The sequence below is a fragment of the Aquarana catesbeiana genome, linkage group LG04, assembly GCF_042186555.1.
Source record: "Aquarana catesbeiana isolate 2022-GZ linkage group LG04, ASM4218655v1, whole genome shotgun sequence".
In the NCBI taxonomy this organism is placed as follows: Eukaryota; Metazoa; Chordata; class Amphibia; order Anura; family Ranidae; genus Aquarana; species Aquarana catesbeiana.
In genome coordinates, this window is record NC_133327.1 from 46,572,056 (window position 1) to 46,586,892 (window position 14,837).

The 14,837-nt window shown below is 40.5% G+C and overlaps 1 protein-coding gene across 1 annotated transcript; it reads left to right on the forward strand.

The window, feature by feature from the left end:
- The first annotated feature begins 7,485 nt into the window (after nt 1–7,485).
- Nucleotides 7,486–11,827, forward strand: LOC141141369 (interleukin-17F-like). Its single transcript, XM_073629033.1, has 3 exons — nt 7,486–7,566; nt 9,620–9,825; nt 10,955–11,827. The coding sequence occupies exons 1-3, from the start codon at nt 7,543–7,545 to the stop codon at nt 11,187–11,189; spliced, it is 465 nt and encodes a 154-aa protein (XP_073485134.1). The 5' UTR covers nt 7,486–7,542; the 3' UTR covers nt 11,190–11,827.
- Nucleotides 11,828–14,837: the final 3,010 nt, after the last annotated feature.

A 14,837-nucleotide genomic window follows, 5' to 3' on the forward strand; every position in this document is an offset into this window, starting at 1 on the left:
TGCAGTTGAAGGTTGAACAACTTCTCCTCCAGTTTTTTTTTTGCCTGCAGTAGACTGCCTAGGCAAAGTCACCTGACATGAAATCAAGGACCAGTTTTTTGACGAAAGAATGTACTGCTTTATACTGATGTATGGGGCCAATGGGTTGGTACCAAATGTGGAAGAATGGCACAAGGAGACCAAGAAAAGTAGCACAATTATATTGGGTTATGTTGTAGGTAAACAGACAACGAGTGCAATATCAGTGACAAGATATCAGCAACACAGTACACAAGAACACAGGTGCGGAAGTACTCAGCAATATTAGAAGTACATTGGTTCCAGCAATTCAAAGGTTGTCCGCTTTACATTACCGGAGCAGCATCTGAGTAGAGGGCTGGCTGTAGGCAGAGTAGTTGTGCAAATTGCAACTAGGAGACTGAGGTGGGTTTCGAGTCTTAGTTTAGGAGTCCTGGGATTTGCAGAGCTGGGAGTGGTATTCCTAGTCTGACCCTCCTCATCAGAAACCTCTCCCTAGGGCTAAGGATACTGACCCTAACCAGCGTGGATCCTGTCCCTAACTCAAACTACTTTGCAACTGAGTGCTAACTGCAGCAGGGCACTGCTATTTATTAACACTGCTCTCACTCAAGATGGCAGTTGAGGTCATCCAGTGTTGCAGCATTCAATTGGACCACTACTCTCCTGGTGACACCTACGGAGGCTGCAGAGGAAACGTTTTCTCATCCTCCGTTCCCCATGGACAGTGGTCGGCAACACAGTGCTACCTACAGAGGGGAGAATAAACTGCACCTATCTACGCTTTGTCAGGAATTAATTTATGCAGACTTGTTATTAAGAGGCCCACTTTAAGAATAGGAATTTTTTATTAAGTAAAGTCATAATATCCATAACTAGATTAGGCCATGAGCATAAAACTATTTTGGTTTAACATGACATTTTTTTCTGAATTGTACAACAATCTAAAGTCTATGGCTCAATAGATAATTACCAGAAGACCATTGCTAGGATGAAAGGCTGCCACACCAGCTACTAACAAGGCCTGTGCTTGTAATCACATTGAAGGAAATTACATTAGAGGTCCAGTTCAATTCTAGCCTATTCACATTGTTTTCAACCAAGCCCTGATGAATTTTAGGACGCCCCATACCTGTTGATTACTCTTTGGATTGTCACCTTGACTTTTATTGGAATAAAGGGGTATCTGGAACTCTTGGCAATTGAGTGGCACTTCAAATTCAATTTTTGTTACATTACACTACAAGCCAAGGAGACTGTGGAGATCCTCTGGGGTGTAGAAGCTGCCTGCCCGGGAACCTGATCATTTTATACAGCACCAATACTTTCGGATAGCAACACCAAAATAGATAGCCTTTTGGGTCCAGCGTTATTTTCCACTTTCCTCAACTATAATGAAAGGTCATTCAGATATGTTTGAGGTCAATATTGTTCCTAGATGACTAAGTACACACTTCTCTAGCACTGGATGGTGTGCACTCCATTTGTCTCCCCTGTAGTACATACAGGAGCATAGCCTGGCAATTCCCCCAGTGATCCAAGTATACAGATTTATGTATGAAGCTGGTTTGAAAGATCTCTCCCAAATTAAAAGATCGCCAAAGCTAAATTTAATTACTTTTATAAACTGTTGATTCCAAAAGAGGTTTACATTTATTTTCAACGATTAGGACAAGTAATATTTAAAAAGAATTCAAATGAATAGGGTAAATTTAAATTCTTTTTTTTTTTTTTTTACATTTTACAAGCTTTGAAACTATTTTTTTATATATCCGTTCTTTATGTTATTTATTTATGTAAAAAGTTTTGTTTTACAAATAAACATTTACTACATGGTTCACCCACGAAACTGATTTTGCAGAGCTTTCTGAGTTTTCTAAAGAGAGCACAGTAGTAGCTTTTTTCCTTTCCAACTGCTTGTAATTAAAACTCTGCATGGAACCCTACCAAAAGAGAAGGGAAAAGGGAGGACAGATTAGCCACTTCTCTGGCTTATTCAGCATTAACCTGAGCTTCAGCTATTTAGATTTGTAAACAGCAGTTTTTCTTAACCCCTCATCATCACGCCTCCCTGGACTCACAATATAGCTGTACAGAAAAGCACTTAATCATGGGTAAAAAGGTGTGTATACTATAAAGTTTTTAAGTGGGTGGGGGCACCAAAAGAAGGATAAGGGGGTAGGTAAGCTTTCTTCCCAGTTTGATGTTGGGCCTAAACCTGTTTTCTAAGGCCCCTTTCACACGATTGGACTGTTTTCAGGTGGACCTGATCGGGCCACCCATTGTCCTCTATGGGGAGGCGGATGTCAGCGGATATGTATCCGCTGATGCCCACCTTGCATCCGATCCGACAAAATCAGCTGAAAACAGGCATATGGCAATATGTTCACCATCCGTCCAGCTGGTCGGATCGGATGGGATCGGATGAAAACGGACAGGCTGTCCGTTTTTATCCGATCTCCCCATAGAGGAGAGCGGGACTCTGACAGGTCCATCTCTCTCATCTGCCTGCTTAGCGGGGATCAACTGAGCGATCCCCACTGAGCAAGCGGAGTCCATCAAAACGAATCCATCCTTGTGAAAGGGGCCTAACTCTAATCCTTACTTAACCCTCAACATACATCTACCGTAAGAATATTAGAGCACTACTGAAATGGAAACAAAATAAAGTACCTTCGTCCTACATCCACCCTAAAACTTAAAGTAATACTAAACCTAAAAACATTTTTTACCTTAACCACTTTGAATGACAATTGCGCGGTCATGCTACACTGTACCCAAACTAAATTTTTATCATTTTTTTCTTGTAAAAAAAAATTTTTTATCATTTTATTTCTGCGGTTTTTATTTTTTGCTAAACAAGCTAAAAAAGACTGACATTTAAAAAAAAAAAAAAAGTTTTTCTGTTATAAAATTTTGTTTTCTTCTTCACTGATGGGCACTAATGAGTTGCTACTGATGGGCACTGATGAAGTGGCACCGATGGGCACTGATGAGTTGGCACTGATAAGGGGGCACCGATGTGGAGGCACTAATATGTAGAATTGATGGGCACTGATAGGCGGCACTGATATGCATCACTGATGGGCACCGATAGGTGGCACTGATATGCAGCACTGATGGGCACTGACAGGCGGCACTGATGGGCACTGACAGGCGGCACTGATGGGCACAGATGGGCACTGACAGGCGGCATTGCTGGGCACTGACAGGCGGCATTGATGGGCACTGGAAGGTGGCACTGATGGGTACTGACAGGTGGCACTGATGGGCACTGAAAAGCGGCACTGATGGGCACTACCCGGCGGCAATAGGCGGCACTGATTGGCACTGACAGGTGGCATTGATGGACACTAATAGATGGCACTGATGGGCAGCACTGATTGGGCAGATACTGACAGGTGTTAATGCTGGGCACTGATTGGCACTGTGATGGACACTAATTGGCACTATGGTGGGCACTGATTTGCACTGTGGTGGGCACTGATTGCCACTTTATTGGGCACTGGCAGGGGGTTATGATGGGGCACTGACTGGGCACCGATTGGCAGCTTATGGGTACATTTGATTGGGGCTGTGCTGATAATCAATGTGCTGATTATCAGCACAGCCCCCCCCTCTGACAGGGAGAGCCGCCGATCGGCTCTCCCTGTCAGCTCAAACCGAGGAATGCCGTTTAATGGCACTACCTGATTCACGCGATGATCAGCCTTGATTGGTCACAGCTGATAACATGGTAAGAAGCCTCTGTCAGAGGCTTCTTATCACGATCGGAGATGTAGTGTGTCAGACTGACACACCGTACTCGCGACCGCCACGCCCCGAGCCCCCCCGCGGGCGCTAGCCGGCATGTTGTCCTGCTGGACGTCATATGACGCCTAGTCAGGATAACAGAACCACTGCCCGGACGTCAATCTTTTATAGGCCGGGCAGGAAGTGGTTAATGCATTGCTTGCATTAAGGTAAAAAACTTTTTCAGTTTCTCTGTGCCCCTCCCCTTCCCTGTGTGAAGAGAAAGAAAGGGGGAAGAGATCAGCACTGTGCTAGCATGACCTGGGGGTCCTAGTAGATGATAGGCTCAGCAATGGCATGCAATGCCAAGCTGCTGCTAACAAAGCAAACAGAATATTGGCATGCATTAAAAAGGGGATCAACTCCTATTAAAATTAGAAGAAAAGAGGATTAACCTTAAACTACGTAGAGGGTTCTTTACTGTAAGAGCGGCAAGGATTTTGAATTCCCTTCCACAGGCGGTGGTCTCAGTGGGGAGCATCGATAGTTTCAAAAAACTATTAGATAAGCACTTGTACGACCGCAACATACAGGGATATACAATGTAATACTGACATATAATCACACACATAGGTTGGACTTGATGGACTGTGTCTTTTTTCAACCTCACCTACTATGTAACTATGCAACTATTCTCCCCTTTCTTCCTCTTCACACATAATTTGAGCAGCAGCAGGAGCCATTGCTTCTTGCTGCTGTCAATCAAATGCAGTAAAGAGGACATGGGGGGGCGGGCAAAAGTCCCGCTGTGTAAGTCTATGGAATGCGGCTCCATAGACACACAGGTCGGGAGCGAGCATGCACCGTTTGTCCCCATAGCAAATGGCTTGCTATAGGGACACAGAAAAGAAGAGGAGGAGCCAAGATCGCCGAGAACAGGAGGATCAGGGTCGCTCTGTCCAACACCCCTGTACAGAACAGGTAAGTATAAGCAGGGCTTTTTTTCAGGGGGAACTTGGTGGAACTCAGTTCCACCACCTCTGGCTCGGACCCTCTCCTCCCTGCCCACCACAATCACTTGTAAACACAAAAGTCCGGTTTCTGTGTTTACAAGTGACAGCTCTGCACTCTGTATGTAATGCAATCCTGGTATTTAATGCCCCTTTAAGACCCTCCTACTGTTCGTGAAATTTGACAGACCACACCCACTATTTGATGGAATTTGGAGGGTGTGTGTAGGGGAGGGATTTTGGGGGGTCGTGGTTGAGTTCCAGCACCTATTGTTTGAGAAAAAAAGCCCTGAGTATAAGATGTTTGTTATTTTAATTTGAAAAAAATCTGACTTTAGTAACACTTTAAGGCCCGAATTAGCCCATAATTCCTTACCTTACCCTAACATAACCAGTAGGCATACCTTGAACAATTAACACTTAACGTGAACCTAACACTTAAACCTTTAAAACTCTGATCCCAACCCTACATGTAAGGTAACCCCTAACACTAGACGGTAACAAAATCACCCAGTCCCTGCACCAAAAAAAGCAGCACTAAGTTTTGTTTTGCATAGTCCCCTTGTGTAATCTCAAAAATATATATTACAGTGTATTTCTTTTTTTTAGTTTTGCATACATCAAGGAAGTGCCTTTCCAGATTTTTTATTGCTGTCTGTGTCACCACTGGGAAGATTCCCTCTCTCTGTTTGTCCTGTTGATCATTATATTCACTTCATCTAATTACGTGAAAAGGAAATTCCTATTTTGTTCCTATTTTGTTGTTCTTCCATAGATGATTTGATGTAAACAAGGCAGAGCTCCGTTCTGACGGGGAAAGTGATGGATCTTGTGCCCCTGCAAAGCAGGGAGCAAATGCCAACACTTCCCTTAGTAAAAGCAGCACACAGTTTACACAAAAACACTGCTTAGGCACACATTTAAACCCTTTCCCAGCCAGTGTCATTAGTGCAGTGCATATTTTTAGAACTGATAACTGTATTAGTGCCACTGGTTCCCACAAAGCATAAAAAGTGTCAGTTAGCGTCTGATTGTACACTGCAATATCGCAGTCCCGCTATAAGTCGCTGATCACCGCCATTACTAGTATATAAAAAAAAAATTCCAGTATATATACCATAGTTTGTAGGCGCTATAACTTTTGCGCAAACTAATCAATATATGATTAGTGACATTTTTTAACAAAAATATGTAGCAGAATACATATTGGCTTAAATTTATAAAGAAATTAGATTTTAATTTTTTTTTGTTATTGGATAGGGTTTATAGCAGAAAGTACAATAATACATTTTTTTTTTTCAAAATTGTTGTGTTTTTTTTTGTTTATAGAGAAAAAACGAAAAAAAAAAAATGCAGAGGTGATCAAATACCACCAAAAGACAGCTATATTTGTGGGGAAAAAAAAATGACAGAAATTCTATTTATCTACAGCGTTGCATGATCTCACAATCGACCAGGGGCAGCCCGTGCATTAAGGGCACACGGTCGCCGCCCCCTCTATCCTCGCCACCCTGCCATATGCATAATGGAAGGATTCATGCATTGCATTGGGGTCAAAAGTGTTTGATATGTCCGCCGCAATGTCAAAGTCACGGTAAAAATCGCAGATCGCTGCCATTACTAGTAAAAGAAATAATAATAATAAAAATGCCATAAAACTATTCTCTATTTTGTAGGCGCTATAACTTTTGCGCAAACCAATCAATATATGCTTATTGCAATTTTTTTACCAAAAATATGTAGAAGAATACATATCAGCCTAAACTGAGAACATTTTGAATTGTTTTTACATTTTTTTTTAATAGTATGTTTATTATAGCAAAAAGTAAAAAATATAGTGTTTTTGTCGCTCTTCTTTTGTTTATAGCGAAAAAATAAAAACCGCAGAGGTGATCAAATACCACCAAAAGAAAGCTCTATTTGTGGGGGAAAAACAGTGTTGCATGACCACGCAATTGTCATTCAAAATGTTACAGCGCTGAAAACTGAAAATTGGCCTGGGCAGGAAGAGGGTGAAAATGCCCTGTATTGAAGTAGTTAAAAAAGAGGTTGGAAAACAAGCACTGCTAGCGTGCCAGTAATACCCCCACATCCTTTGCCACTGGTCTCTTCTGGGTTGAATGACATCCAGCATCATTCAACCCACTTCTTGTGAGCCCAAGGTATCATGGACGTGCCCCCTGGGTACAAAGGATTGCAGAAAATAGCAGCCACTTCATATACCCATGCTGTATGAATACAAATAAAAAAAAATGCTGGAAAGGGGGGGGTTCCAGGTTAAAAAAGGATTCTGTGGTGGGTTGTGCTGCCCAATCTGGAATGAGTGTCTGTAGCATTAAATAAAGATTTGTTTTCCTGGTGTCTTTAGTAGTCTTAGTTCACATTACTTTTCTGACTGTGTAAAACAGACACCGATGTCAATGTGATAACACACACCACCACAACTCATGAACTATTTATGAATGAAAATTGCACAGTGACGTCTGGCAGAGATATGCAAATATGGTTTATCATTTATCAGCCCTACGTTCCAGTTAAGGAAGCTTGGCCGCTGTCTATATGATTTATCTATGTTAGATTTTCCCTCTACTCAACAAGAAATAAGAGCGTGCTTGGTACACCGATGTCACAGAGGAAACTACTCTACGTTGAAACCACAGATTATCAGAAAGCAGAGGAAAGCCCACAGAACTGGCTATATAATGCCGGGGTTCCTACCCGATGTACAACTCAGAACATCTACCTACTTTAGAGACACTCACATAGAGGACAGAGAAGAACTATGGACAACACAAGAGCCACCATGGTGAGGACCACTTTAATGACCTTTATTTATTTCTAGCTTTCTTGATTAAAAGTTACTCTCACACCATGCAAAATTAGGAGGGAGCCTGTAATTTTGTACCTTTTTATTATATTGTTTCAAATTGTAAGCCAGAGCAGCAAAATTATTCTGCAAATATTTTCTCACAGTCTATCTTCTCTCATCTAGTAAATGCTCTTAAAATTGCCAAAAATTTACAGTTGGGAAAATTCCTATTTCACTTTCAGCTTATGAAGAAATGTAGACATATGAAATGTTGAGTCTTTGTTATTATTCAATTGTCAGATTTTTAAATTCCCTTATCCATGACAATTTTCTGTTGGCAAGTATGGATATTTAAAAGCCTATTTTATCATATTGTTTCAAATTGTAATTCAGGGCAGCAAAATAATTCTGTAAATAGTTTTTTTATGATGTATCTTACCTCATCTCGATACTTCTATAAGTACAAAGTTTCCGATTGGAAAAAATCTTATTTTACTTTTACGCCATATGGAGGAGTCATATTTTTTATTTGCTTCTCCATGACAATTTTCTGTTGGCTAAAATTGATATTTTAAAAGCATGTAAAGGCAAATTTGTATTTTACTTTCTGTCTGTGGAGAAATGTAGACATTTGAAACGTTGTCTATTGTCAGAGTTTTAAATTCTCTTCCCATGACAATTTTCTGTTGGCTAGCATGGATATTTAAAAGCCTATAAAGACTTTACAGAGGTTACATTGTTAGGTTGAAAAAAGACATAAGCCCATCAAGTTCAACCACTCAAAAATGATTAATAAATAGAAAACATGATATTTATATACAGAGACCCTAAACCCACAATTGAACAAGAGGAAGGCTATAAAAAACCTTATAAAGTATGCTCTGATTTTCCCCAACAGGGTAAAACACACCTTTTCATGATCCCTGGATTCAAAATCAGTAGCGTCATTGGGGTGGTTATCTTTTGCAAAGTGTATTCATTTATTGTATTGCTGTATAGTATTACATATATTTAATATATATAGAGAGAGTTAAGTTACACACACAAGAATTTCTGCACATATTGATTTTTATTTTTATATTTTCTTTTTTCATGCTCAGAACTAAAAGTAACACTTTCAAAAATATGTTTCTTTTTTTAAGCTGATTAAAGGGAAAAAATACATTTGTGCTATAAGATAGAGTATATTCTGATTGTCCAGTCCCATCCCTATTGATCGAAACTGTAAAGAATAAATGGTAGTTTAACATTGATTTTAACAGAATTTATCAATGTTCTTTCCTTTAATTTTTAACAGATTTGATTTAACATAGAATAAAAAATCAGAGGCAGATTTAGATTACCTTGAGAAAAGATAATAAAATATTAATACATACCTGTCTAGCGATATAAATTTTGAATATCTGTATCAGGTCCTAGTTTGTTTCTTCTGTCCATATATTTCAATTTTTTTGCCAGTTTTGAAAGTCTTGTATCAGTAGAAACACGACTGAATGGAACTGAACACTCTGTAGCAATCTACCAAATGCAGTTTCTTTTGACCAGAATTTTGATGGTTTCGCTGGATTTTCACTGCAATTTTGGTTGCTTGAAACTGGAAAATCATTCAAAATGTGGCAAATAATCTTTAATTATTGAATTTCTTTAGAATAAACGTTTCACAGAAATAAGTTTTATCTGCAACTCCAATGAAACCATTTTTTTGTGATAACATACTTATTCTAAATCTTGCAGATTTTTGCAGAGTACATTCTGTTCACCTGTAAAATGGAACGATCACTTTGCAAAGTGTTCACTTACTTTTCAAGGTGAAAGTAAGGAAATAAGGTGAACCTCTATTTAGTTGAAACACCCAAATATGTGTGATGGAAGCTAAAAAAAAATCAGGCTTTTTGTTATGAGGCTGCATTAAATAAACGTAGATTTATCTCATTTACTAAGCTCAGCAAATATTATTTTTTTACGTGAACAGCCTCTGTTCACTTAGTAAGTCAACACCATTGTGCTGTAAAATATATGTCATTAACTGGTCCTGATTTTTTTTCTGCAGATTCAACTCACTGTACTGATTTTGCTCCTGGGAGACTCCTTATTGATCCCTATTGCTGCTGTGGATCTCCATCACCTGAAGAAAGGAGGGTGTCCGCCTGTTACAAAGTTCGCCTCAGTAAAAATTAACCTGAACATTAATGGACAGAATGCTCCCACCATGAGCGGCGATTTGAGAAAACGCTCCACCTCTCCATGGGAGTACAGGTAACTCTTTACTTCTGCCATCATTAAAAAAAAAACAAACAAACAAAAAAAACCCGCAAAATTTAGGTTTCAGGTTTAAGAGTTGTGCCTTCAGTATTTTCAGAGTAAAGTACAAAATTGCTATTTTTTTTTTATATGTTTATTAAGAATTTCCATATAAAAGTAGAAAAATATCATAAACAAGAATCATATGACAGCAAAGAAATCGGGAGAAATAGCATAGCCTTCACAGTATGAAACTAAGAGAACAGCGGTAAACAGACTCAAGAGCAAGGCCTAAAGTCAACAAGCATTAATAGGTTAACTGGTATACAACATACCTGGTCAGACATATGTAGCTAACTAGGAGTTTTACCAAAAAAAAAAAATTGCTATTTTTTTACATCGAATAACATCTCATTGCTAAAGCAAATATATGAACATACCCTTTGAAAATAAATAACCTTTAGCCTGGATGTGCTGATCATTTTGAGAAAGTCTTCAGATTGCAAAATGTAATTTACTGCAGTAAAAATTGAGTTAAAAAAAGACATCTTCCATAATTATGTTTACCTCAAATTTTAAATCATTTTATATGAACCATTTTTACTAAATAATCAAAATAGTAAGAATGCCAAATGTTTTCTTTTTAAACATTCTTGTGCTAAGGGAAAGGCTTAAAGCAGTACCAGTACCAGTCCTTACCAGTCTTTAGATGTGGTGGCTGATTTAGTTTTCTTTTAGGCTTTTTTCATTTATTTACAACTGGTGATCTAGCTAGTAACACATTCCCTGTCTTAGTGTGGCTCCTCCATCTTTAGAACAACAGCGGAGACACACTTGGGCAGCAACTTTTTGCTGGGCAGCCAGATTTTGCACTCTTCAGTTTTAGTATATCAACCCCTATGTGACTTGTAGGTCATTGACTCAATGTATTGAAGGTGGAGGATCAGCATGACTGATTCTCAGAAGGAGAGGTCAGCAGTTCTGACCTCAGTGTTCCTCTCGGGTCATTAAAATTAATTCTGGCTGAAAATTCAGCTCAGTTGCAGTGTACACAGATATCATTAAAGTTTACTGATTGACTTTACGTGTTGTCTGAGGTCTCTTCATAATGACTTACAATGCATGTTTTTTTTCTTGCCTGCAGCTATGATGTAAACAACAACCGATTTCCCTCTACAATTGTTGAGGCCAAGTGTCTCCATACAGGATGTTTGGATGCAGAGGGTAATGTGGACATCAACCTGAACTCAGTTCCCATCAGACAGGAGATCCTGGTCCTCCATCGGGAGATGAAAGGCTGTTCCTCCACCTTCAAGCTGGCGAAGAAGATGGTCACTGTTGGTTGCACCTGTGCCCGACCCATGGTCCAGGAGCAATAACACAGAACAAGAGTGATGTTACTGGACTCTGCCAACCTGTCAGCCATAAATAATTCTCTAAAAGATATTGAAAAGGCAAACCATCCAACATGACCTGCTCCCAACGGTTGACCTGTTCACATAAGTTGAACTGGGTGGACCTGTTTTTTTTAAACCTTATAAACTATATAACTACCTAATGGTACAAAATGTTCCACTCCTAAAATAATCACAATGTACTCAAAGAGTTTACTTAAAACTTAAAAAAAAAATAGCCAAAATTTTGTATGAGTCTGAGTAAGGAAAGGTTCAACCCCTGTCAACTTATTTTCCCTTTGTGTCCCATTGGGGATATTTTCCTTTATATCATGTCTCAGACACACAACAGGAAATAAGAGAAAATCTCTCCACATTAAAGGAAATCCTCTGCTAGATAGTTGTCAGTGGAAACCCAAATTATAGGTTTGATCGGTACGTTGAAGCATACTGCCTATTATCCCAATATTTGTATCCTGTTGACATGTTCTTAGTGATATGAAAGCCGAGCATTGGATCAACCCACAAGATGGCCACCACCGACAGGTTCTACTGAATTGGGCATTTGTCAGTATTATATATTGCCAGATATACTGCGCATAGTAAGGATCAGTAGCACTGATTAAGTGTAGTTACTTGTGTAGCAATGTATATAGCATATTCTATAGTAATTGTTTTTTTAACAATGTATTTATATATTTATATCTTTTATGTGATGTCTACACTTTATTTATTTATTGTAATATAAAAAAATAAAAGAAGTAACACAAAGCTGAATATTGTAAAGTTAATTTCAAAGTAAATGTTATTACTAGTTCTATATTGGTTTTCTTTAGTATTGGATTAAAAGGATCAGTCTATGGCAGCCATTCTCAACCAGGTTTCAGTGGCATCCTAGGGTTTCTCCAGAGGTTGTTGGGGGACAAAGTGCTTTGGGGCGGGGGGCAGAGCCCCAAAAGCACCCCTCCACGTAGAGAGCATGTGGCCTGGTATGGTTCAAGGGGGCACTCACTCGTTCCACCCCCCTTTCATGGCCTGCTGGGCTCCATGCTTGGATAAGGGTCTGATATGGATTTTGGGGGGGCACACATCATTTTTTTTTAAATTTTGGTGTGGGGTTCCCCTTAGAATCCATACAAGACCTAAGGGGCCTAGTATGGATTGGGTGGGCCCCCTCTGTTTTAAAAAAAAAAAAAAAATTCTGGCATTGTTTTGTTTACATTTCCGTTGTCAGTGGAAAAGCATGCTGACACCTGATGAGTCATCGGTTGTTAAGGACACTGTGACCAGCTTCCTGGCCTGCTGCTTAACAACCACCTATTCTTCACACAGAATTTTGGGGGGGACCCCATGACGTTTTTTTTTTTGCATCTTTGCAGGTGTATACGAGAGTTTTAGAAGGCTATATATAGTTTCAGGCATTTTTGATTTAGCCAATGGAAAGCACTTGAGGAAGGAGGCCATTTTTTACATTCTAAAAAAACTTCTGAAATGCACCTGAAAAATATTAACAAAATATGGCTCAGCATAAAAAACGAGTCTCAGCTCCTATGAAAAAAGGGCATCCAAGAGGAGTTTGGACTTTGATATATGTTTAACCGGTTCAATACAGGGCATTTTCACCCCCTTCCTTCCCAGGCCAATCTTTAGTTTTCAGCGCTGTCGCACTTTAAACGACAATTGTGCGGTCGTGCGACGTTGTACCCAAAAAAAATTGATGTCCTTTTTTCCCCACAAATAGAGCTTTCTTTTGGTGGTATTTGATCACCTCTGCGGTTTTTATTTTTTGCGCTATAAACAAAAGAAGAGCGACAATTGTGAAAAAAACACAATATTTTTTACTTTTTGCTATAGTAAATATCCCAATTTTTTAAAAAAAAAACAAATTTTTTCCTCAGTTTCAGCCGATACGTATTCTTCTACATATTTTTGGTAAAAAAAAATCGCATATATTGATTGGTTTGCGCAAAAGTTATAGCGTCTACAAAATACGGGATAGATTTATGGCATTTTTAAAAAAAAAAAAATTTTTTTTTTACTAGTAATAGCAGTGATCGCTATTTTTTTTCGTGACTGCGACATTATGGCGGACACATCGGACACTTTTGACACATTTTTGGGACCATTCACATTTATACAGCGATCAATGCTATAAAATTGCATTGATTACTGTGTAAATGTGACAGGCAGTGAAGGGGTTAACCACTAGGGGGACACAAGGGGTTAAGTATGTTTCCTAGGGAATGATTCAAACTGTAGGGGGCGGGGACGTACAAGGGGAGGAGACCGATCAGTGTTCCTCTGTACTGGGAACACAGATCGGTCTCCTCTCACCTGACAGGACATGGATCTGTGTGTTTACACACACAGATCCACGGTCCGGCCCGGTTAACGGGCAATCGCGGGTGACCGGCGGACATCGCGGCCGCCGGGCACACGCACCGGGTCCCGAGCAACGCGACGAGCGCGCGCGTGCGCCCCTAGACGGCTGGGAATCCCAGGCCGTCATATGACGTCCACCCAGGATGGGAGATCCCATCTGTGGACGTCATTTGTCTATGGCCCGGTGCTGAAGTGCTTAAACAAGGTAGTAAGAGGGTAAAAAGAACATTTGAAGAACTCACTGGCTCAGGTTAGGCTGCTCACATCAGGCAAGGTCACCCTATTGTGGGTACCCCAGCAGGTTACCAGGAAAAGATGTGCATATATGGGAGGAACACCAGACCAAAAGATAAGAGTTTAAATTAATTTATTAATGATATGTTTGTAGCACCCTGGGGTTTAGTCAGGGAGCTCCTCACAAATTTACTTGCCAAGAGTAGTTATCTTGGTCGATTGATAGAGATCTATTGATTTCTCCCTAAGTTTGGCCTTGTTGCACTTTTCTCTTCTACCACTAGGTGGTCGGGAACTTGGTGGTACTAGATATGAGAAGGGCAACAGAAGGTCAGGTTATGGGTATGTGGGGTATCTCAGCCAATGGACAGGGGTTTTCTTGAATCCATTGGCCTGCTGGGAGAACCTATATTTTCGGGTGAGGGCAGGTGATCGTTGTTCTGTGCCACTTGGAAGGCTGTCTGGATGGACGTGTGTCATACGCCCCGGGCTGCTAGGCCAGAGATTGGGCTATCCCGGGGGCATCTGGCTGCCAGGCTGTGGGGGCCTATCCAGAAGTAAGAGGGCAGCACAGGGTTGGGACTGCGGCTTGCAGTCCAACCGAAAGTGACGGTTCTGTCAGCCAGAGAACCTGTCAGTGGTTGGAGGTAGAAGGGAAGCTGTCGCCACTAAGGGACCAACCACCTTTACCAGGGACCACAGTGAGTAACTGAAGAAAGTCCTGGAACCATATTCTCACTGAACGGGCACGGTGGAGAATCGAGAAGCTTCAGGCGGTGATCAAGTCAGGACCCAACCCGCGGAGGAGACGCTTGCAAGGCTGCCTTGTGAGTCAAGCAAGGGCCCTCGCCAGTTAGCAGGGGTGAAGCTTGAAAAGTGTCTGGAGTGCCAAGCTAGGGACCCAGCAGGCAAGCGTGGGTGACGCTTGAGGAGATACCACCGCCAACCTTGGAGGAGCTCAAGGTATTCAGAGTCAGTGAATCAGAGGGTCTAATGAGAGATTGGGAGCTCAGTGTT